The sequence below is a fragment of the Barbus barbus genome (assembly GCF_936440315.1).
Source record: "Barbus barbus genome assembly, chromosome: 9".
Lineage (NCBI taxonomy): Eukaryota > Metazoa > Chordata > Actinopteri > Cypriniformes > Cyprinidae > Barbus > Barbus barbus.
In genome coordinates, this window is record NC_136737.1 from 28,208,908 (window position 1) to 28,233,694 (window position 24,787).

Genomic DNA, 24,787 nt, shown 5'->3' on the forward strand with positions numbered 1-24,787 from the left:
AAGCTTCAACCAATTACAGTCCCTGAAAATTCAACCTAAGTAAGGGGCTGGTGTCATTTCAGAGCTAGTTTTCCGTTAATATGTTTTTCTAAATCCTTTCAAAATACCAATTTGCAATTTATTTTTTATTATTATGCTTTAAATGACAAAAACAAAACAATACAACAAACATTATAAAGCCAGGGGACAACAGAGAGTGAGAGAAAAGGAAAAGAAAAGAGAAAGAAAAAGCTTTAATTGCCTTTCTATTTGTACTATGTTGAATAGTACAAACATAGTTTTATAAACCACTGTAAAACAGGGCTTTTTGTGAAAAAAACACTTTGTTATACAAATTTATCAAAATTAAAATAACCAAAAATTACATTTTCATAATTCAAATTAAAAAGTACCATAGTACATCATACCATAACTTTTTCACATAACTACATAGAAAATGTAGGGGACTGTTTCCAGGTGCAAAGAGCAAAAAGAACCAATTTGCAATTTTTTTATCAGCTGATCGGACACAAATGACGTCACCTCTACTCCCCGCCCCTTGTATATAAATTGTAGGCGTTTCCCTGAGCGCATCTCTTGTGTTAACGTTGGGTTGTCCGATTCATTTGAGGGGGTCGGTGAATCACTTCAGTGAATCGGTTCTTTCGAGTTCAAATTGTTGCCAGAAGTTCACGAGTATAGCATTTTACGAGACATTGTTTTAATGTCTGATGCTGTTATCACCATGTTTAGTAAGCTAAATAAATAAAGATGCAGTATTACAGCTTTATAGCTAAAAAAACATGATGATAAGACATTAAAACAATGTAACGTAAAATATTGAGTCATATATATATATATATATATATATATATATATATATATATATATATATATATATATATATATATATATATCTCATCAACATCCCATATCTTTAAAAATAAAAAAATCTTTAGTGTCAAATGCTCCAATTTTCCCTCGCAGCATGTTCTTCGTAAAAGATCCAGAGAGAATCGGTTCGACTGAATCATTAAAGAGAACCGAGTCAAACGAACGAGTCGCTCGCGACTTCATTTGTGTAAACTTTTCAACATGGCTGCTGACCGCATCGGCGAGCTGGCAAGCATGGAGAAGTCCAGCCGAAGCGCTCGGCCAGGGTTCTGCAGCGATAAATACTCGTTGCTGGTCATTGTTGGACAGCCCGGTCCGGCTGGATTTGTGGATTTACTGGTGTCAGAGACTGAAAGAGGTAAAGTGTCGTCTTCCTGTGGGATGATGACTGAATGAGAGCATCACTCTCGGAGGTTGTATCATGAAGAGAGAAACAAAGCTGAAAACAATGTAACAACTTTAGCAGAAAAGGGCGGCAGTCTCTGTTTTTGTACCTCATGTTGCAGGAGTTTCATTATTATTATTTGTATAAATATCTTTGAATATAGACAAATAACTTTTTCTAGTTTAAACTTTCTAGGACTAGTTTAGACTTATTTTAAAACTTTAAGGACTGTGTTGTTTGATGTAAAAGCATGCAGAATTACCACAGAAAGTCTCATGAAAGCTGTCACATGTAACCAAATATCATCTCCAGAGACTCCCTTTTGTTCATGTGACCTTGACCTCCTTTCATTTTGTCAGCTGAGTAGCAATTAAAATGAGATGAATGCCCACAGAGGGCTCATACGCTGATATTTACTGTTGAACTGGGGCTCTCAAGCATGGCGTAAAACCTGTATAGGATCTTACATCAATATGAGGAAGTTTGACTCAGAAGAGACGGCAGACTAAATAACAGCTTGTGTCCATGTTGATGCAGAGAGCCTTGCCTCTGTATATCTCTGAGGTGTAAATAATGCTGTTGGTTTTTCAGGGTTCTTCTGTGAGATTGTTGGCCCATGGATCCCAAAGCACAGTAAAAGACCCAGCCTGCTCTGCAGAACATAAATAATGCAGCTCATTTACTTCAGCATGGCTAAACTGACGCGACTTCCCCGTTCAGACGGTCCGCTCAGACTCTCTCCCAGCCTGCAGTCCTCCAATCTTATAAAAGAAAGATAAGCGCGTTCATATAGCAGCAGATATGCATGCCTGGCTTGTTTTCTCTGCTGAAAGTCCCTGAAAAGCGAAGCAATTCTTTTGCACAGATAGGCTATATATAGCCAGTCTTGTGTTTGCAGACTCTCCTTCCTCATTGTGCTGGCTGGTTCAAAGTTCATCGTTCAAATGTGCGAGATGCATCTGCCTTGTTGAAAGAAAACGGATTAGACCAGCTGGTCTTCCACCCCTGTTGGCTTTTAGATGGGGTTTATACATTTTTAAGTATAAGTTGGTAAGATTGGGAGTCTGGGCTGGTTAGAGATGACTGTGCATGTGCAGCTGAGATTGCTGTGGTTATTTTTCCTTTATCATCTGCTTTCCTTCGATTTTTCTGTCTCTTTATCTGCGACTATACACAAGGGCCGTGTGACTGATATGCACACATCCTCTTTGCGACTGTTGCCAGCGTTTCCTTCTCTTCCTGGTCAGACGCTGTAGCTTCCACTTCGCTAATCTGACAGGAATACGATTTCTTGTTTTAAATGCTGTCAGCAACTTTGAATAGGATTCTTCTGTTGAGTTGAACCATAGTCGTGCCGCTCGTTCTGCATCTTCGGTGGTGTGTTTTTCATCATTTTGGCCCTCGTTGAGCCCTACTGAGAGTGCGACAGCAGTTAGTTTGTAAATCGTGAGCACTTTCTGCACCACTTTCATTAAAGTGTCCCTATTATGGGTAATGAAAGGTTCATATTTTGGATTTGGGAGTCTCCAACAACAGGTTGACATGCACGCAAGGTCAAAAAACATTTTCATTTTCCTGATGATATGCATTTATTTTTTTACCTTACTTGCTCAACGACTCGCAAATGAGTCCCTCAACGATTCGTTTTTCTAAACCCCTTCTTTGCGTGGCGCTAAGCTGCGGTGATTGGTCAGATTGGTCTCATTTTCATTTCATCATGCCTGTAATGCCTGATAAAGCAGTGTTTGAGTGCAGTGCTGCTTTGCTCCAAAAGCAGCACCTAGTGGCAAAGACTGAATTTGGCCTCTTGTTTAGTTATAAAATATGCATTTAAAACCGAACGCTGCTTGGTCTCATATTTTCTCCAAAACTCTGAAAGCGGTGGTTCACCTACTCATTTCTTTCACCGCAGACACAGACATCTCACTAGAAGGTTTATAAATGCAGTCTGTGTCAGTGTCTCTTGGCCCATGCTGTCCGTCAGTGAAAGTGCTCAATGTCAGTGTCTTCAGTGAATGTGGTCCATGAATAATTGAGCTTTTGCTTGTGTTTACTGCAGTCTAACTGGGCCGCTTTCATCTTTGTGTAGGTATTCGCTCCTGGAACATTGACTTGACCGCTTGCAACATAGATGAACAGCTGAAGCTGTTTATTTCAAGACACTCTGCTTTCTTCTCTGAAGGCCTCAAAGGTAAGAATCGAGCAATCTACGTATGAATATATATATTTTTTGCATTTTCTTTTTGGAGGGAAATTTGTGAAATTGTGTGGGATTTATTGAAATGTTTATCTGAGAGTATTATACACAGAGACCTTAAAGGGACAGCGATGGAAAGGTATATGAGAGGTATATTCCAGCGATTTTGCGTTCTCTTGCAAAAAAAATTAAATTTCTTTAAGAAACGTTGCATTTCCTTGCAAAACTTCTTTTGTGAGTGAACACAAAGTTTCTTGAAGGAATGCAAAATTTTCTGCAAGTGAACATAATGTTTCTTGGGAGAAAAGAGAGATTTTATTCATTCGAACGCAAACTTTTTCAAGGGAAGGCAAAAGTTAGCAAGTGAACGTAAAGTTTTTTTTGGTGGGAAATGCAAAGCTTTTCTTAGAACCCAAAGTTTTTGTGAGAGAATGCAAACGTTTTGCAAGTGAACGTAAAGTTTCTTGAGTGAACGTAAAGTTATTTTAGGGGGAGTATGCAAAGGTTTTGCAAGTAAACGTACATTTTCTTGGGTGAAATTTTGCAAGTGAAAGTAAAGTTTTTTTGCAAAGTGCAAAGTTTTTGTAAGTGATTGAAAAGAATATGAGATGAAAATTTATATTCCAGTGATTTTGCTTTCTCTTGCAAAAACTGTACCCTAGCAAAAGTAACATGTCCTTAATGCACACAAAGTAGAGGTGCCTTCCAGACAGGCTGCAGGCTGGACCGGCAGCTGATATTCTCCAGGCCTAAATCATCTTTACCACTTTATATTAAACCTGTGCTGCCCAAGGGAGTCCTCAGGACCCTGTTAAATGTGTCTTGTATATTCTTCTCATTTATCTCAAAGGCACAGTAATGTGCATAACGTTCTAAGTTCATTAATTTCTGCAAAAACAGCCATAAGATGATAGACGCTGATGTTAAATAAGAATAAGATTTGGTTCATATCTTCTATCCTGACTTGGTTGTTTTAGCGCTCCCTGATCTGAACTTCCCCTCGGGCTCAAACTGTTCTCTTCATGAGCGTCACCTCATAGAGGAGTCCTTTCAAAGACCCGTCTGTGACGGTAAATGTCTCTGTGCCCAGAACAACACTGCCTTTGAGTGCCGCACTCATTTTTCTGTTTAAGAATGAATATTTTTGTGCCTTTTAACATCACAGGGTGTTCAAGCTCTGTGTTTTTGATTTGCCTTGTACAATGAAGGCACTGTGTTGAAGCAGCAGGGTTTGGATATGATTGGGAAAGTCTTCCACCCATAGGGAGACGTGGAATTCAGACACAAAATTTACATCCATTTACGTTTACATTTATAGATTTACTTTTCACTGCAGGTCGTATTCTGTACTTAACTGTTCATGTGACAAATAAACATCTTGAATAAAATAGAATCTTCAATATAACGCAGAATGTCACGGAGTTTGGTGAATGTTTAATGAATAAATCAAAAGTAGAGCACTTTTTTTTTTTTCTCCATGTTTTAATTTTAACAGTAAACCGCCAGCACATTGTTAAATAATAAAAGGAATTAATTTTTCAGTTGGTTACATTTTAAAAGATTCAATTCTTCATGTTTTGTCTTCATATTTGCCACCATGTTCAATAAAATTGTTTTCATAAAATAGTAGGCCCACATTAAATAAATAAATGCATGTCTATTATTTATTTTCAATTATTAATTCAGAAAAATGAAAGCAAACAAAAGGGTCCTACACACCTCTCAACCCATGTCTATAGTCTTATTCTATATTTATATATTTTTATTATTATTTTATGCATACAGTTGATTAGACATTTACTCCTTTTAAAATCAAACCATTAAAACATAATAATGGAATAATAATAACATAATAAAACAGAAAAAAAGAATGGAATTCCAATGGAATGGAATTTAGGGGGGGAAAAAATCAAATTCAAACGGCCTGGTTCAACCCGTGTCTAGTCTTTACCCCGTCACTGACCACTGTCCTCCAGCCTGCGCCTGTCATTAACCCCATCTGTGCATCCCTGTACACACTGGCAGCATCTGTCGCTCAGTGTGTTCATGTAGGCTTAGTTCCCGCTGACTGTGACGGGTATACTGACCCAGTCATTTCCAGGCACACATGCTGACTAATCCTGACTAATCTTTGAGCAGCTGTTCAGGAATGATCTCTGTCAAGCGTTTTCTCCTTCCTGTTCCTGGAAATTGGTTTCTATCCACAGTGCTGTCTGTATGGTATAATAAAACTCTTTTGAATGATAAAACTCTATGTTGGTCCACAGTCTTTTCATACTTCATGATGAGTTGATGCAGTCTTTTGTTTGACAGATGATGGAGTTTGTGTACATTTTGGAAGTCATGAGTTTTTTCACCCAAGGCCGAAGATACTAAATCCCGTTTCTGGATCCAACTCAGGGCTCTGAACCGGTTCAAGGAACAAAAACGAAAACCGGAAACGAACAAAATTTTGACAGGAACCGGAAACAGAAACGAAATCAAATGTTATAGTTCCGAACAGAATCGAAAATTTGAAATGGCCATTAACCGGTTAATAATGTTATTTTATCGTTCCATTTAATATTTTAAATTTGCTGTCAACCAATCAGGAATTCAAGTAGTACAGACTATACAAATATGATGCTGACGCATCCATCGAGTGAAATGCCGCCCGCGCTCAGCTGTGAACTCTAGTCACAATGGCAATGAATTCTGCTACCATCTGTTTTAATGGGAGGTAGCAAAATCTGACAGTGTAGCACAAATCGTCAGAACACCGGCGTTAGAGTTTATCCGACGACAGTGTAAGATGCACTATAGGCTTACATAAAAAGGAACACATATGCCTATACACTAAATATATTTCAGGTAAATCATTGACAGATTAATAAAACGAAAGAAAAAAATATGCTGAGTTAGGCCTACGGTTCATTGTGAGGCATTCCAACGTTCTCGGACGGACAACGAGACGGCAGAAAGTAGTTTTCTTTATTTTGCAAAAGCTTTACAGTTTTATTTGTTTTGCAATAGCTTGACAGTTTTGAATAATGTCTTGCTTCTGTATAACCAACCAGCGTTGGTATGGCCATATCGCGCTGGCGCCTCACGCGCACAAAGACACATATTTTTGCGACATTGCAGCCAGTTCATTATCAAAATAAAATAAAGAAACGTGTAAAAAGTTACAGTGCTCCGTTGTCCAATCTGTTGCGTTCAGCGTGACCACCGCCTCACTGTGCTGTTATTGCCGACGTGAAGGATGATGTTTTACGTCGATGAAAGTAAAAGCTTATAAATAATATTTTAGTATACGTCGAGAATATGGAAACATTTGGATTCGTGCCGAGTGAGAGAGGTAGGCATCAGTTTCACCTTTAATTTGTTTTTGGAATGACGTTTTTATAGCCTATAGGCTATATCCTTAAGTTTAGAGGATTTGTTGTGGAGAGAAACTAATAACTGCGTGTATAATGTTTGTAAACATTTTTGATTTACCGGCATTTTAGCCTACATCACTTCTGAATAATAGCCGAATAAAATGCGACACGACTGGGTTTTTTTTTTTTTTTTTCCTCAAAACGCAATTTTATACAAGTAGCATTTTTTTTAAACAATTTGCAGCAAACATTTTTAAATATATTTAAAAAAATACTTTAATGTCTTTAAAGCATTAATATTTTTTTTTATTTTGTTTAGTAGCATACATTTAGAAATGTAAAAATCTAGAAAAGATGATGCTGTATTGGCAGCGGGATAAGATACCATCTCTTTCTGTATTTTTTTTATTTATTTTTGTGTAAAGAAAACACTGTACTTTATTATTATTATAGGCAAAGACCATTTTAAAAATAACGGTATTAACCGTTATTTTTTCTACTCGAACCGGTTTCGGAACGGTAATAATACAGAGGAACGCAGGAACGGAAACATTAAAATATTGATTCTGCTCGGAGTGAACCGATTGACTTTTTTTTTCGTTTTCAAGCCCTGATCCAACTTAATTTAGAGAAAAGATCCATCTTTATTCCCGCACACGTGAAGCAGCCTTTAACTGAAATCTTGGAGACATACTTATGGTCTCTGGGCAATGAAGGGCTGCCAGTTTGAAAGGGTTTAAGGGAATTTTAAATTCCAGTTGGTTTGATAACTCTACATTCAGCCCTTGTGATTCCCATGCAGAAATAAAAATGGAATTAATGGTAGAATGTGGAATTTCACTGGTTTTTGAAATTCCAAATGGAAAATTCCAAAAATCAAAATTGGTTCATTTGAAATTTAGATGCTTATTAATCTTGTGAAATATGCACATAACTAATAATAATAATAACAAAGTTTGAATAACCGCCTAAATGAACCATGTATCTTTGGTTAAATTAATTTAATGTTATGAATTCATTTTTGACATTTGACAAATGGTCATGGAAGCTATGAAAAATAAATCTGATTTCTCATTCATTCATTTATTAATGCATTCCTTTTTGCAAATTGGTTTTTCAGACAGTCCATTATAAAAATGTCAGAGACAAAAAAAAGTGTCTCTGTATGTGGGATTCCTTTATCTTTTTTGTATGTTATTGACTTTATTTACTAATAATATTAGCTTAAAAGCTGTTTCTTAGTGTGTCGATTGGGTTTTATTAGTTTATATTTTTTTTAAGTTTAATGCTGTCACACTGATTGAGATCTGTTTCTGTGCAAGAAAGAATGAAGAATTCTAAAAAACACATGTAGGAAGCTCCTTTTTGTTATTAACTCATAGTACTAGTTTAACTGCTATCACGGTATAGTTTCAGCTGTGATGTCAGAGCAGCTGGTCCCAGCAGAACGTCCTGAACACAGAAGCAGATAGATCAGATTAAACCCCTCACCCCTATTTACACAAATGACACAGAACAGGACCAGCTGGGTGCGTGTTTGTACAAGAGCCTGCAATACGTTTGACAGTGTCCCGCACACAACACGAGTAGCGCTCTGTTTCCATATGCGGCTATATTTCAGCATGTGTCTGTTCAGAAGAGCTGTGTTCAGCTGCAGATGTGATGGTCTGTGCTGCAGTTGTTTGTAACGCATGGCAGGGGAAGGGCCGCCACACACATAATTACTGTTTGATAAGATCTGGGGCATGGTGAAGGCGGTTAAGGAAAGCTTCACTGGAGTTTTATTATGATGGTACACAACAACAGTGCTGCAGGTTCTGTTTTGATGCCTAGCTGAGTTATGGATTTGTTTTGGCACTGTGCGCCAGCAGTGCTTAGTAACTTTAGAAATTGAGAGAGTTTCTGAAATTCAAACTTTGAATAGGCCTAGAAAGGAGGAATATGTTTTAAGAATAGGAATTAGTTTTAATATTAAAAGAATGTTTTATTATTTAGGCTTTCGATCAGTGTTAACTAATTTAAGCTTTTGTACACTTTAGTATAGGGACCAATTCTCACTATTAACTAGTTGCTTATTAGCAAGTCTGTTTATTAGTACTTATAAAGCACATATTCTGCACGACCATATTCTACTTCCCTAATTCTACTCCATACCTAAACTTAACAACTACCTTACTAAAAAGCAGCAAATTAGAAGTTTATTGACGTTTATTTTGTTGGAAGGCCCCCCTGGTGTGACTACGAAAATTTAAAATGAAAAAAATATAGAAAAAGCATTTAGGAACAATTTATTAAAGACAAATCTTTAAAAAAATTGTTTAAAACTTGTGTGCCAAGTTCTTAGAAATGTAGGCTATTCACGTTGGTTTCATAGGATTTCGATAAAATTTTAGGGGCTGTTTGTTGATCGGATATCTATCTGATTCGTTAAAACGTTTCCGTTTACACTTGGCCACATAAATGTGTCTTCGCAAAACGGTTATAAATCCATTCTTTAAATCCCACGCTATATGAAAATTTAACGGAGTTCGCGTCAATGAAAGCAATAGATATGCGCTGCATTTTATTCGTTATCAGATCATTTCAATATCAGAGACCACCAACAAGAGAGAGCGCGGCGTCAGCACTGGAAAGATAGATTAGTCTCACTATTTTTAATGGAGATGATGATTGTGTGTTGAGCGTCTGCGACTTCCTTTCAGATTTGCGGCAGTTTGCGTGTCGACTTGCTGAGGAGATACAGCTACTCATCCGCGGTGATGCTTGTTGCATTAACGCCGTCATATCTGATTATAACATACCATATAGCCTATAAAACGCTCTCACACATTTATTATTTTAATATTTTGGGAGGAGTAAAATTAGCATATGTGGTTTCAACAACCAGATGCATTTACACTTGTCCAGTTTCGTCTGGAATGTGGCCCAGGCCACCTCCTGAAGTGGTTTGAGCGATCAGATTTATATCAGTCTCGAATGAGTTTCGGAGGGCATTTACACCTGGTCTTTTCACGATCGTTAAATATAATGTGGTGTAGCCATCAAATGAAAAGTAGTAACATATTTCCTTAACTACATATGAGTGTACATTTTAAAAATATGTAGTCATGCATTTCTTAGTAGTTTCTTCACCTGAAATCTTGTCTTTTCATGGAAAATTAATCAATGTCAAAATTTTAGAAGATCTAATGACTGGGGTTCTCTCTATGATATAATTTCCTGTACTGTTTGTGTTTCTTCTCTTTGAATGTATTAATTCTAAAAAAGTTAGAATCGCGTCCTCCGAATTGCTGCAATATTTTGGCTATTGAATATGACTATTATTATTATTGCTAGTTGTGTCCTTTTAACTCCTAATTTAAAGGTGCTGCTACCAGAGTCTGTACGACTTCAGTCTTGTCTATTGGTCTGTAGCCCTAGATATTGTTTCTCAACTTCTCTGTGACTACTAAAGGCTGCAAAGATGTTGTCATAGCACTGTGCCTGCATACAGGAAGGAAAGAGATGCTTCCTATCATGTGTTTTCAAGTAGACATGCTGCAGAGTAGAGGCTAGAATTACCATCAGCTCACGTTTGCTCATTGTTTGTGGAAAAGACAGGAACATGTCATGCAGCCAATACGTCTGTTTTGGGACCTCTTCAACATCCTGTACTTCCTAATCCACTGCATCAAAATGATATTGTTGTCATGAATGATGAAAGCTTAAGGAAGTAGAATAAAACCTTTCGACTAGAGGAATATGATGCAGCATGATGCAATTCATATATACTGCTGATCTGGTGGTTTTTGCATCATTTGGGACATTGCCTTGGTGAGTAATTCAGTGATGGGCCATTTTTAACTCCAGGTGCTACAGTATGCTGTGCTGTATTCAAATAAATGGCTCAGAACTTTGCAGCAAGCATCATTGTGACCACAAATTTAATTTGTATCGTTTTTTCATTGAAAGGCACATTAAAAAGAGAGGATGAAAATTAGAAATGTGATCAGGAAATCTTCAAACTCAAATTGTCTGTTTTGCTGTCATGTTTGTAACTGGGCTGTAGCTGTTGTGTGCAACCGTTACATACTCGAATATAAAATAATTTCCCACTGTTTATGGTCATACACAAACTTTTTATAAGACCACACTCTTTGGATCTATCCACAGGCCAGAAGACCCTGCAGCACAACGGGGATGTGCTTGAGACCCAGGTGATCGTGAACCCATCTCATGATTTGGTTTGTTCAGAGGTGAGCGTTGAAGTCCTTTGTGCAGATTACAATACACTGTCAACACACACTTACTTAATATAACTGGTTTGCAGCTTGAATTTAAGTATGGTCGGCAATACAAAATTAAGCAACAATTATCTTTTTATTGGGCTATTAAATTTCTCAAATAAGACATTAAGGTGCTGTGACCTTAGAAATTTTCAGCAACATTGAGCATGCAAAAAGCCCATTGTCAATAGAGTAAAGAAATCTGCGTGATGAATTTTTTCCCTCCTGATTGCACAAATTACTATTTGTATGACTGGATTTGCCCATGAAATTTCAGAGAGCAATGGTAAATGTGGCCGCACCTTTAGACTAGTTTTGCAATTTGCAAGACTAGTAAGGAATCGCAAATATTATAGTTATAAGTTAAGAAATTAAGCCATTTTAGAGAAGAGATATACTGTATATCGAATATCATTGAAATACAGATAATCTCTGTATTAAAAAAAAAATAGGTGCTTTCATATTTTCTTAAATCCCTCCCAGTTCTAGTTTTCACTATTCTAGATGATGTTTGAAACTTTGTATTGCCAGCTCTTCTTGTGTTGTATCCAACCCTAAATCAAAGTGTAAATTATACTGTGTACCTTGATTCCCTTTTTTAAACTGCTAAATATTGGTTTTGCTGTACAATTGCAAACATGCACACTCAGTTCCTTCAGTGGTCTCTGTCCACTGCATTTCTTTTCTTATAAATGTATGAAAGCTATTTGACTGGTATTTACTCGTCCTTAGACAGTGTAAATACAGGGAAATGTTGATACATTCCTTGAAGTAACTCTGTTATATTTGCTGTTGATATTTTTTTTTACTATCCAGAGCAGCAGCCAAGTGTCCTCTATTAATCCCTCTTAAAATTTATTTATAGTTAAGGTCACGATTTGAGGGCTAAATACTGTTTGTACTGCTTAATGTGTGCTTGTTTATACTCTTTAACAAGATTTGTTAAGGTTAACAATCATTGCAGATTTTAATGCTTGTCTTAATTTTCATAGGTTCGTCGGCTTATTTCTGATACGTCTCTTCACAAGCTGCTAATTCTTGCTGGACAATGTGTTGAAGAGACTGGAGACCTTGTGTTACAAACGGGGTCTTTTTCACTAAATGACTTTATCCAGATATTTACAGATGAGGAGGTCAGTCAAACATTTGTCAGACATGTTCTTTATTTTGTAATTTGCTCTTTTATTATTCAAAAACAATTAACATTAACTGTAATTGGTATTAATAATTTTTCCTTAAAACAGATTGGAGATCTTCTGAGCTCTGCAGACCCTACTCAAAAAGCCAGCCTAACTCTGAGCTGTCCCGAAACTGGGACATGGAGAAATTCTCAGTTAGAAAAGCATAATTTGCAAGATTATATAGAAATTAAAACCAACCCTCTGTTAGTGCTCCCAGAGATGGAGGGCCTTCAGGAGTTCACAGAGTATCTGTCAGAGTCTCTTGAACCTCAGTCGCCTTTTGATTTGCTCGAGGCACCCAGTACAGTCGGCTTCCTAAAACTGTCCCGTCCCTGCTGCTATGTGTTTCCTGGTGGAAGAGGTGACTGTGCCTTCTTTGCTGTGAATGGTTTTAATGTCTTAGTCAATGGGGGGTCTGATTCTCGATCCTGTTTTTGGAAACTGGTGAGACATCTAGACCGAGTTGACTCAGTATTGCTCACCCATGTTGGTGTGGATAATCTACCTGGTATAAACAGCTTACTTAACAGAAAAGCGGCTGAACAAGAAGAAGAGGAGTCTGCTGGATCGCAGAGCAATGAAGACTGGCAGAGGAATCTGATATCTCCAGAAATAGGGGTTGTATTTTTCAATGCCTCAGAAAGACTCAAAACATTACAGAGTAACTCCAGGGTCCTTCGAAGTTGTGATCAGGCTTCCCTAACATTACAGCATTTAGAAAGGTTGTCAATTCTTCCAGAACAGATCGGTCGCTCTGCTGGGCCAACTGTCGAGCCGATAATTCTTTTCCAGAAGATGGGTGTAGGTCGACTGGATCTTTATTTACTCAATCCAGTCAAAGGTAGCAAAGAACTAGAAGCTTTCTTGCAAACTTGGCCTGGCAGCACTCCAAATATAAAAACCTCAGAAATCCCTCTAGAGTGTATGGTGTCCATATGTGCACTGTTGGTATGGCATCCAGCTAATCCTCGAGAAAAGATCATTCGTGTTCTGTTTCCTGGGTGCACTCCAGAATCCAAGATCTTTGAAGGTTTAGAGAAACTAAAGCATCTTGAGTTCCTCAAACATCCAGTAGTTAGTTTGAAGGACCTTGAGGCATCAAAATTGGATAAACAGCCAAAACATGCCGGGAGCAAGGAAAGCCTTAAGAGTATTTCCAAAGAATCTCGACCTGGTAGTGCCTTACTCCGAGACAAGGTAAGCAAAGTAGATTTGAAAAAGCTAGACACTAAAACAAAGACTAAACCCGCTAATGACACTGTTCCAAAAGAAGGGAAAGAGAGTGAGGAAAAAGCAAAGCCAAAAGATGATGTGAAACAAAGAACTTCTAAGCCTGAAAAGCAAGTGGCTAAGAAAGAACCTGCCAAAGATGAGAAAAAGGAACTTAGGAAGAAAGAGGAAAGGCCACCGACAAGTATGGCAAAGAAAGATGAGAACGTAGAGAAAAAGAAAGAACCCTTGAAAAAAGATCTTGGTGCAAAGCCCAAGAAAGATATTAAGCCTGAGTTGAAAAAGGACGTTAAGAAAGAGGTCAAACCAGAAGACAAAAAAACTACCAAAACTCTGGTTAAGGATGTTAAGAAAGCAGCTGGAAATTTGCCAGGTAATGCAGAGTCTAGAAAGCCAATGGGCAAGAATGGCTCACTAAAGAAAGACTTGATGGTACCTAAAAAGGATTCTTTAAGCAAAGGGAAGCCAAAGCCAGACAAAAAGGAGCCTGACAATCTCAAACTGTCAAGTGCAGAGCGGTCAAAGACATCTACACCTGAGGACGTTACTGCTCCGTTGGAAAAGTTGGGTATTGAGAATGAACATGGGCCATTGCAGGATGTTGAAGGCAACCCTTTGAGCTCAAGAACTGAATGTGCCTCTGGGAACAATGACAAGCAGGTGAATGGCACTACCACAGGTACTGATGGAAGTCCAGAGAAGTTTCGCAGTATGGATGGGGCCCCTGGCTCAAACAGTGGTATTGGACTTCCCTCCCCACTTGCGAAGACTCCAAAGAGTGAGGAAAGTATTAACTTTGATATCACGCCAACAGAGCTTGACGGATGTCTCAAAGACGATGTATGTACAAGCTCGGATGAAAAAACTCTTGAGTTAGTTTCCCCCACAGACTCTGGGAAAAACAGTTCAGGGCATTGCCCACAATCTCCTGACAATTCTTCTCAGGTCTCTGGTGAAGATTGCAAGGTGGATCTCAGGAACTCTGGTCTTGGTTTTGAAGACAGTCAGCAAGTCTGCAAGAACTTGATGGCAGGTTGTTCAAGAAGCAATATAGAAAACAGCTCCATATCATCACAAGATAGACAATCGAGCTTTCTCTCCTCAACTTCTCTTAAAGATACTCTACCCGATGGCTCTCCCAGCATCACTTCCTTTCCTGCGGAGGTTGGCTCTCCACACTCCACTGAAGTAGATTATTCCTTATCGGTTTCCTTTGAACAAGTGCCTGTTTGTCATTCACAGGAAGAGATGGGCAGCTTGGCATACACGAATGGACATTTAGCAGACCGTGACCCCAAAACAGATATGTCCTTACCTTTAAAAACATCTCATAATAGTCACCACGCCTATGACGAATCTGAGAATCACCTCTTTGGACCACAGATTGACATCCTTCCACATGATGTTGATCTATGTCTGGTTTCACCTTGTGAGTTTAAGCATCACAAATCTCCAGAGAACCAACAGGGACTCTCCTCGGAGGTTGCCGCCCCAAGTCCTGACCTCTCTCTGGAGCCCGGTAGACTGCCCAACCAGTGCAGTAGTAGCGATCATCAGTCTCTGGAAGGTCAGGAGACGACGTCCTCTGTCAGTGTCTCTCTCATCTCAGTTTCTGATTCTGATGTACCACCAGCCACCGAAGAGTGCCCCTCCATTACTGAGGACATGGACTCTGATGAGGACCCTAGTGACATCTTTCCACCCAACTATCCTCATGACCATCCTAGCAGTCATTCGGTACACCACAATTCCCAGCATGTCTCTGAAGACCCTCCACCTGCCCCAATGAAGGACTTACCACCACTGCCACCCCAGCCCGGTGCCTGCATGGCTGACCCAGAGGCTGATGGTCAGGGTAGGTCCTCCAAGAATGTAACATCAAAGACCAAAAAAACAGCACCTATGTCCACAAAGACTGCATCTGCAAACTTCGCAACACAGAGTGGGAAGACAAGGACTGGTGCAGCGGTGTCTGCCAGTGGAACTATTCGGCCAACGTCCAGTCTGGACACCAGACCTGCATCCCGAAATGCTGTCAGCGGATCTAGACCAGTGCCTTCAAAGTCCTCATCCAGTAAGGATGCTTACATTGCTTCTTCTAGAAATATATGACTTGTACATATGTTGGGGATCGGTCAGGATATTCGCCTAGTCAGTTAGTGAAGCTTATTTTCAGAGATGATAAATTTAAAAGGAATGAATTTAAAGCAGTGGTCTCAAACTCAATTCCTGGAAGGCCACAGCTCTGCAGAGTTTAGCTCCAACCAGCTTTGATTAGGGTTGGAGCAAAGCTGTGCAGAGCTGTGGCCCTCCATGACCCAAGTTTGAGACCAATGATTTAAAGGCGCAATATTTCTGACAGGATTTTAACATGTTAACTATAACCTTTAGATTTTCTAATTGGTAGCTTCTCCAAAGCCATGTTTACACTGTCAGTCCATATCCAATTATTTGTGTATCTGCTTGAATTCTGATCTAAATGACTGACTGTCCTCATTGTGTATCGCAAATGTTTTTGTGATTTGTGTGTCTTGTGGCGCAGTTATGTATTACTGAATATCTGCATTGGTTTCTACGTAAATGACGGTGCATTGGTATGCCTACACTAAAAAACAACAGCAACGGGGTTTGCAATATAGATTTTGTATTATAACATGAAAACGTTGTTGTTTTGCTGGATTATTACGTCTTGAGGCAATGGGAGAAACGTAGGAAGCTGGAATGCACAGTGTGTAGACCAGCACTATTTGTAATGTTTGCATTTCAAAAAAACACAACCTTGTTTCTGCAAAGAGATTCTGCTTGTTTTCTACATACAACGTCTGATGTGTTTATGATTTACGTTGCATGAGAAAGTGACAAGCAAACAGCTATGCAAATTTCAATGAGAGCGCTCAGACTGAAACAGATTTCCAGAAATGTGATTTGAATAGGATTTCAAACCACATGAATGTACTTCGAAAAAAAAAAAAAAAGTCAATTGTTTCATGTGATGTTTTTTGCCTTTCACACTTGCAAAATATGATCGGATTCCTATCGGATATGCACAAAAATTAGATTTGGACTGACAGCCTAAACAAGGCTTAAATTCATGCATGCCCTTTAAAGTGCTACTGCTACAACCATCACTAGTCACAATTTAGGGTAAGACATCAACTGCCTTCAAGGTAATCGATTTGGTCAATGCAAACCGGTCACCTGAACTCTGAGAATATATTGTCCATTTGTTAGTTCATTGGTGTTCAGTGAACATCTTTAATAAGAATTCTAAAACTTGAATCGGACCTACCAGCTCCAGTGAATAGCGGCAATATATTTTATGAAGTGAAGTAAAGCCCCAACGTTTTCCGTTTATATTGGAATGGATAAATGGAGGGAGATCAGTACATCTGCTTTGAAGTCCAAATGTGCATGTTCTTGCTTTCCTTTGCAGGTTCTGTCAGTGCAAATTCAAGTTCAGTACCCATCTGTTTGGACTTGGCATATTTGCCCTCTGGCTCCGCAGCTTCCACTGTCGATGTGGAGTTTTTCCGGCGCCTCCGTTCATCCTGCTATATAATTAGTGGAGATGAGCCGCACAAGGAAACAGTCATGAGATCTATTCTCAACTCTCTTTTAGATGGCAAAGCATCCTGGCCAGATGTTCAGGTAAATAGATGTTTTTTTTTTTTTTTGTTATATCACCTTTCCCAAGCTCAAGGTGCAAAAATGAAAAGTTTCCCAAAAATGAAAGTTCCGATAGTTACTTGACGAGTTGACTGATTAATAGTTGTTTAATGGTTTTTATGTTCACCTACAGGTGACTTTGATCCCCACGTTTGATTCGCTGACTATGCACAGCTGGTACCAGGAGACCCACGAACGGCAGAGAGATCTAGGAATCACGGTACTTGGGAGCAACAGCACCGTGGCCATGCAGGACGAGACCTTCCCAGCATGCAAAGTGGAGTTTTAAAGACACCTGAAGAATCACACCCCTGCCTGTCACTAGAGTACTTCTGTTCACTTTCAAAATTTTGTCTCTCAGTTTCTCACGTTTTATCTTGAGCAGCAGGATGAAGCATTTCAGTTCCATTCATCAGGAATTACTTATTATCTGTAATGTTAAGACTTCTACGCCCTTGCTGCTTATTAAATGTTAGGATTCTGTGTAAACAGAGTAGACTGTTTCCATTACTTTTCTTTATGGCTATTTTTAGCAGTTTTACACGTGTCCATGTTATTTTATTCATTGCATCTTGTTGATCATCTAGCATGTTGGTCAAGTTTCATCTGAACAGTTTACTATATCTCGTGGTCCTATATTATACATTTTGCAGTTTAGATGCCCTTTGGAAAACCATGGCAGAATAGAGTCAGACATGCAGGTTAACACTTGATGTTTGTAAACGGCAGATATATTCCAGTGTTTCACTGTACAGATCCTGCATTCCACAGTGTTTTTTTTCTTTTTCTTCTTTTGGTCTGTCAGTGAGACCTTTAGCAAGTTTGTTTTCCTCTAGAGAGAAAATGAAGGCAATTAAAATCTTATGTTTTGCTTACCAGAACTGCACCACCTTTGTCAATACATGAACAGACACTGAGTTATACCGGTTAGATAAACACTTCTCTAGTACAGTAATTTGAGCCAAATACATTTCCAGATTAAAATAAGGGTGGTTTTGCAATGTAAGCAAGATAAAATTTTAGTGCATCAAATGACTTTTGTGTGAACACTATGTAGCAAAGTATTTTTTTGAAGCATATATGAAAATATATGCAGTGAATGCCAAAAAACAATTTAATTCTGCATTTATCAAGAGTGGAGAATTTAGTCTTTGCTTTTTTTTCTTTTTTTTTTTTGGCCCTCTTACTTGGCTCCTTTTGGTAGAGACATATTATGTGCACAAAGCTGAATGCCTTAATGGTCTTGCCATCATCTACAAACACTAAAGCAGCATGTCATTCATGATACTTAATTTGAATCATGAATACTTTTTGCTGATCGCCTTGCTTTTCAGATTTTTATTGAATGTCATGTAGACAAGCTCAACCAATGTGTACGTTGTCACCGCAATGGCTGCTAAACTTTCAGAGAATTTTTAATTGTAAACCGGTTACTCACAGGTTACCATAAAATGATCTTCTTAGACATTTTCGTATTTGTTTAGACTTTATAAAGCTGTTAATGGAACAGTTAATGCTTCAGTTTCAAAATTGCACTTTTATTTTATTTGTTCCTGAGCCGATAAAATTATTTTTCTGAGGTACAAGTACGTTTAAATTTTTTTTTTTTTCTCATTCATTTTTCTTATAAGGAGAAAACAGCCAAAAATAAATAAAATATCACAGCAAATGTGTTAAATGCTTCAGTGCTGAATTCCAAAATGTAAGCGTATTTTCAAATGTTAAATAAAATTGATAAATTAAGAATGAAAGTACTGTGTGGGTTTTTGTCTTTCTGCAGTGGCTCTGAAAATTCTCTAGAAAACTGCAGATTTTAATGTTAATTTGTATGACCGCAAATCGACTACTACACCTATATATATATGAATAAAAGTTAATTATTGCTTTTACTCAAATGAAGGCTTAAGTAAAACTAAGTGAAACCATATTCATCAAAGACCACAAATGTATGCAAGCTAGGCTTAAAAGGCCGTGCAAAACTCCATGCTGAAATCTGATTGGTCAGTATGGTTGTGTTGACTTGTTATAGCACTTGCATATCATTGCTCTTTTGTTGATTTTGAGTGCTTCATTGTCCTCGTTGCAAGTCGCTTTGGATAAAAGCATATGCTGAATGACTAATGTAGGCTAAATGTACTTCGTAAGCAGCAGTAGAATCACTAGGGATCTTCTGGAACAATATGTGACTTAGCGAATATACTAATAAAATAACGCCTTGAAGATGTGAAATGATTGTCCTTATGTTATTGTGTTGATGAGTTATGTTGTCTTGTCCTTTAATAATAATCTATGAAAAGGCAGCCCTCTACTGGCCAGATATCAAACATACACAACATACAGTTTCGTTTTCTCAGTATTGAAACTTTTCTCTTGGTTCCTCGGTTCTCTTTCATCTCATTGTTGTAAGTATGGTTTAATTTGATTTGCAATGACCTACTTGAGTTGGATTACTCATGGTTAAGTTTAGGTGAAGGAATCCGGTCAAGACTAAAGGTTTGGAATAAAATGTTGTTCCAGGGTCAACAAAATATGTTGACCTAGAAACACATCTAACTCGAGACAAAATCAGGACATGCAGTAGCCTACTTCTGGTGAATGGTTGTCAGGGAATATGTGTGCTTTCTTGGTTCTGTCAAAATAAAAGGGCCTAACCTAAAGTACTATATTCATTTGCCTATGTATACCTTTTCTAGTCCATTCTGTGCATGCAGGTTTATACTTGGTAATCTTGCTTTTTTTTTTTTTTTTTACTGTTGTCTGTTGCACTGACTTTGATTCTAGGCACATCTACAAACATTCGCTTCTTTGATCAAGAATGGCATTCAGTTTTAGTGTACCCACATCTTCAAACACCAAACACAGCATCATGCCTGTAATAGCCAGTATTGATTTACCTGCACCTCCAAGCACCAAATCTGTTCACAATAAGCCTAAAAACGTGACAGTATCTCAAGGAGGTATGATACACAGTTATTCAAACAACAAATGTTTGTAGTAAGTCTCACCGTCCACTTCATAAATACAGATTTTTGTTTTTTATACCAGAATTGTCATTCTTACTGGAAAATGAGTGGAGAGAGATGGAGTGGAGTGAAGAGTAAGTAGACCCACCACCATGATTTTTCTATGCTATAACATCCAGATATCTAACACCCTTTAAAATCGACTTAAACGTAGAGTGAGAGAGACATTGATGGAGTCTGTCAGGTCATTTAAACCAGCCAGTGAGATAGCTGTTACCGAAGCCAGAGTTTTGCTGGTCGGTCCAGTCGGTGCTGGAAAGTCCAGCTTCATCAGCTCGGTCCAATCTGTCTTCTCTGGACGGGTCATCAACAGAGCCATGGTGGGATCTTCATCCTCCACCAGCTTCACTAAAAAGGTAAGCATAACTAGAACTTGGGAAAGCTTCGTGATCAAACATTTTTGGAAGGTTCTGAATATTTTGAAAAGCTTCAAGCTATATTTTGCACTCTATTTGTGGTTGGTTTGCTTCTGTGCTTCTCAGCTTCGCTCGTACAACATCAGAGGAGCGGGAGAGAATGCAAATGAGCCCACAGCTCTGGTCTTGTGTGACGTGATGGGTGTTGGTGAAGGAGAAAGCACTGGACTGACTCTTCACGATGCACTGTCTGTAATTAAAGGACACGCACCAGAGGGACACCAGGTACATTTAAGCTGGATAATAGGACATTTGTGCATTTATGTACTTTTAAGTGCATAGATAATCACCATAATTACACAGGCGGCACAAATGGAAGATCTCATTATGATTATGAGACTTAAATGATAAGAAATGTTAACTAAATTAAGGGTTTTCAAACTTTTTGATGTTAGGGACCCCCAGATATGATGATTCCCTTGGGAATGTTAAAATATAAAGGCAGCTGGGAGAGAAATATTCATATAATTAATATAATAAAAATAATATTAAGACAATCAAATAATTGTTTATACATTTAAATATTTGGATTTTATATGGTCAGTTGTTACAAATTGATAAAACATTATCTGGATAGTTAGGAAAGATAAAGCTTATCTAAGATGAACACTTTTTTTATTATTGTTTTAATTAATATTTAGAAAATACAAGAAAAAAAAAAATCATTTCTGAGCAAGAAAGCAAAATGAAAGGCTATTAAATTTAGTCAATGTGAACATAAAACACTAAAAGCTATGAACTTCTAACATAAAATGTTAAATAGCACATATCAGTGCCCATAACTAATAAAAAATGGAAAGTAACCATTTATTTCTACATAAATATAAGGTGATTCATATTTTTCAAACATAACTTATATAGCAGAAATTATATTTCCTTTTTTTGGGTAATGAAGTAAGCATTTTTACTGTAAATTATGTGGTAATTATTACTAATTTTCCAAAAACATATTTTACATGTAAAATTGCATTATCTTTTGAATATATAGTTATAGTTATCGATTTAAAGTTTTTACTGTAGGACATTACAGTCTATTCAGTATTAACATGACACGTATTTTTACTGTGAACTCCTAGCTCAATGTTGACAAAGTGTTAACAGTTAGTTAACAGTACAATTATTAGTAAAGCATTGCTTTGTGTTTATAGTTTTGTCCTCAGCAGCCGATTGGAGCAGAGACTGTGGGCTTCATAAGGAAACCGAGCACTAATGATAAAGTGCACTGTGTGGTGTTTGTAGTCGATGGCTCAAAAGTCGGTTCATACGCCAAAAGCTTTGGCGCAACTTTCCAGCAGTTGAGAGAACACATCAGCAACTTAGGTGAGTCGTGTTTGAAGCATGAATCAAATGTGCAACAATAGCTTCCAAAGAAAGCATTCTCACTCTGGAAATGGGCTGAACGGAACAAAAAAATACCGTCTTTTAAAGAATGTCCACTGGTGTGAACTCTAATCTTTATACTTATAGTTCCTTTTTTGGTGTGAATGGGTCTGTAATGCTTCACTTAATAGTCTTTAGCCATGTGTCATACTGTATTAGGAGTGTAACGGTACACAAACATGACGGTTCGGTACGTTCATCGGTTTTGACGGCACGGTTCGGTATGGTTTCGTTATAGCAGAAGGAAAAAAACTTGACTTTTTTTTTTTTAATTAAACAATGGATACTGATTTACACAGTGGCGGTCATAACTTGTTTCATAAAAGATTTATATAAACATACATTAAATAATTAAGACATCACTAACAGGTAAAGTGAAATATAATGAAGTATATAGTATATAGAGGTAAATGCTACGTACAAGCTGTTGATTGAGTGATTACATTAGATGTTCATTCATGTTTATTTCACGATACAGCTAGTAAAGATGAAGAGATGATCGCGCTCACTCGCTCTCCGCGCTGCCATTTGAACTGAAGCGTTTATACAGCGATCTGTCACGCCACATCAATGAGCGCCAAAACAGCATGTATTGTCTGAATTTCCAGAATGATTTGTTTGGTACACATGCATACTGAACGACCAGCATCGAAAATTATCGGTACGAATACGTGTACCATTACACCTTTAGTATATATTCTTTTTAAGAAACTATAGCCTGGTTTCACAGACAGGGCTTAGGTTAAGCCAGGATTAGGCAATAGTTCAATTAGGACATTTAAATTGTTTTTATAAACGTGCCTTAGAAAAAACATCAGTGGTGTGCATCTTGAGACAAAACAAAGGCACTGACATATTTTTAAAGATCAGTCAGTGGGAGTTTCATTCAGTTGAAACCGCTCAGAATTATATTTTAGTCTGGGGCTAGGCTTAAACTTAACGGAGTGTCTATTTACACTAAGTGCACATAGCCCGCCTTGTTGGCAGAGGCTATTTACACTAACTCCGCCCACTAACGTGTGATTGGGCTAGTCAACATTACAAAAGACGGTTGGCAGTGCCGCAGATGGTATAACATGTTTCGTACTCATTTTGACACGATCGACGCAGGTTCGAATCCGCCTTTTGGCAAACTTTTTTTCTACCTTTTTAAATTTCAAATCACATCAGAAAAGCATTTTTTTTCAATAAAATTGAAGGAAATAATCAAAAAGTTGAAAATAAAGTATCGGGTAGGGTTAGGGTAAGGTGGCATCCATTTAATAATTTGAATTAAAAATGAAATTTACACTCAATAAGTTATTATTGCGTACTGTTTTATAATGTACTACAATACTGAGGTGCAGATAATTGCCACTATTTGCAATAAGTAGTATAAATAGCAGAAAATCCTGCTATTTTATCATAGTGTAAATAGAATCTATCGCTATTTACACTTAGTGCAAATAGCCGCTGCCTAAACTTAATCTGTGAAATCAGGGGTGGAACTGTGAAAAATCTAACATCATTGTCTGAATTGCAGGTGTGCACCAGGTGGCGTTACTGACCCATGTGGACCAGGTTTGTAACGGTACCAGAAGTGACATCACCAAGGTTTACAAGAGCCAGGCCATTCAGCAGGCGGTATGTCATGCTCCATTACAGTGATTACATCTGAAGGCTTCACTTTGCCACGTTCTGCTGTTTGAGCGTCACATGATTCATTCTGTCTTTACTGATCTCTCTAGATGGTGAAGGCCGGAGAGCTGCTGGGAATGGCCACATCCTACATCGTCCCGGTGAAGAACTACTGCTCAGAGCTGGATCTGGATGAAAACACTGATATTCTGCTGCTCAAAGCTGTTGACCATATCTTACAATATGTGAATCTGTATTTTCAAGACAATTAAAGCAGAGGTTCTCAACTCTGGCTTTCCAGATCCACTTTCCTGCAGAGTTTTGCTCCGGTCTTGATCAAACTTGCCTGTTTGTAACTTTCTAGTGATCCTATAAAGACCTTATCTTGTTCAGGTGTGTTTGATAATGGCTGGAGCTAAACTATGCAGGAAAAAGTGGACCTCGAGTGCCCCCCGGTTAAAGCATTACAACGAGAATCCACACGGCAAATGCGGAAGTGCCCAAAATGAGTTAATCTCAGTTTTGTCCCATTGAAATGGTTGTAATTCTTTGCTAATATTTTGTGGTGGTTTAAATTTTTACTAAACAGCTTTTAGTTTCATAACAGTTTATCAGTGAGGTTTAACTAAAGCTTTGCTTTTACTAAAGTTTGCTATTTATTTGCTCAAACCTACAAAAATAAATATGGGCAGAGCTGGGTAGATTGCTTACAATTTGTTATTTATTCCAAAGTACATGACAAAAATTGTAGTTAGTAATGTAATCCGTTACATTTTAGGTAATATAATCAAGCTACTTTTAGATTACTTTTGACCTATCTTGTTTTTCACACTGATTTAAATAGGATAATCTTGTACCATATTGACATAAAAAATACAAAGAGTAAGAAAATATATTCAATTTGTTGTTATTAACAACATAAAGTGCATTAAACATTGTACATCAAAGTTTCCCAAACTGCAGGGGGGTTATTTAAAAATTTCAGAGGGACTTTCAAATAAAAAAATATATTAGGTGAAAGAGATGAATTTGTGCATTTTAATGTGTTTGAAAGACAAACGCCTTCCAAAGTAATACATGGTAAAATAACCACTGAGTGATAATTCAGTTAAAAATGAATGTGTTCATCGGTAGTTGATGCAATGTTAAAAAACACTTCTTAAACCTGAAATGATTTTTTGTAAAGCTGTGTAGC

The 24,787-nt window shown here is 37.8% G+C and overlaps 2 protein-coding genes across 3 annotated transcripts; both read left to right on the plus strand.

Moving 5' to 3' along the window:
* Nucleotides 1-1,043: 1,043 nt before the first annotated feature.
* LOC306874544 (microtubule-associated protein 1S-like) lies at nucleotides 1,044-18,904 on the plus strand. Of its 2 annotated transcripts, XM_079424678.1 has the most exons (7): nucleotides 1,044-1,231; nucleotides 3,348-3,449; nucleotides 10,967-11,049; nucleotides 12,072-12,212; nucleotides 12,324-15,564; nucleotides 16,924-17,138; nucleotides 17,290-18,904. In XM_079424678.1, exons 1-7 carry the CDS (start codon nucleotides 1,075-1,077, stop codon nucleotides 17,443-17,445), a joined length of 4,095 nt encoding a protein of 1,364 aa, XP_079280804.1. In that variant the 5' UTR covers nucleotides 1,044-1,074; the 3' UTR covers nucleotides 17,446-18,904. The 2 variants fall into 2 exon arrangements, with proteins under 2 accessions (XP_079280804.1, XP_079280803.1); XM_079424677.1 differs by having other exon boundaries at nucleotides 12,072-15,564.
* Nucleotides 18,905-19,485: 581 nt separating this feature from the next.
* ifi44g (interferon induced protein 44g) lies at nucleotides 19,486-24,609 on the plus strand. The gene is made up of 8 exons (XM_079426119.1): nucleotides 19,486-19,558; nucleotides 19,938-20,113; nucleotides 20,202-20,253; nucleotides 20,334-20,535; nucleotides 20,662-20,820; nucleotides 21,744-21,915; nucleotides 23,498-23,598; nucleotides 23,703-24,609. The coding sequence occupies exons 2-8, from the start codon at nucleotides 19,972-19,974 to the stop codon at nucleotides 23,862-23,864; spliced, it is 990 nt and encodes a 329-aa protein (XP_079282245.1). The 5' UTR covers nucleotides 19,486-19,558; nucleotides 19,938-19,971; the 3' UTR covers nucleotides 23,865-24,609.
* The last annotated feature ends 178 nt before the right edge of the window (nucleotides 24,610-24,787 follow it).

Coding starts and splice junctions, on each gene's coding strand:
- ifi44g (XM_079426119.1), top strand. CDS start 19,972: ATGGCATTCAGTTTTAGTGTACCCACATCTTCAAACACCAAACACAGC. Junction 20,114..20,201: donor CGTGACAGTATCTCAAGGAG/GTATGATACACA, acceptor TTTTTATACCAG/AATTGTCATTCTTACTGGAA. Junction 20,821..21,743: donor ACGCACCAGAGGGACACCAG/GTACATTTAAGC, acceptor TTGTGTTTATAG/TTTTGTCCTCAGCAGCCGAT.
- LOC306874544 (XM_079424677.1), top strand. CDS start 1,075: ATGGCTGCTGACCGCATCGGCGAGCTGGCAAGCATGGAGAAGTCCAGC. Junction 1,232..3,347: donor GGTGTCAGAGACTGAAAGAG/GTAAAGTGTCGT, acceptor ATCTTTGTGTAG/GTATTCGCTCCTGGAACATT. Junction 17,139..17,289: donor CATCCTGGCCAGATGTTCAG/GTAAATAGATGT, acceptor GTTCACCTACAG/GTGACTTTGATCCCCACGTT.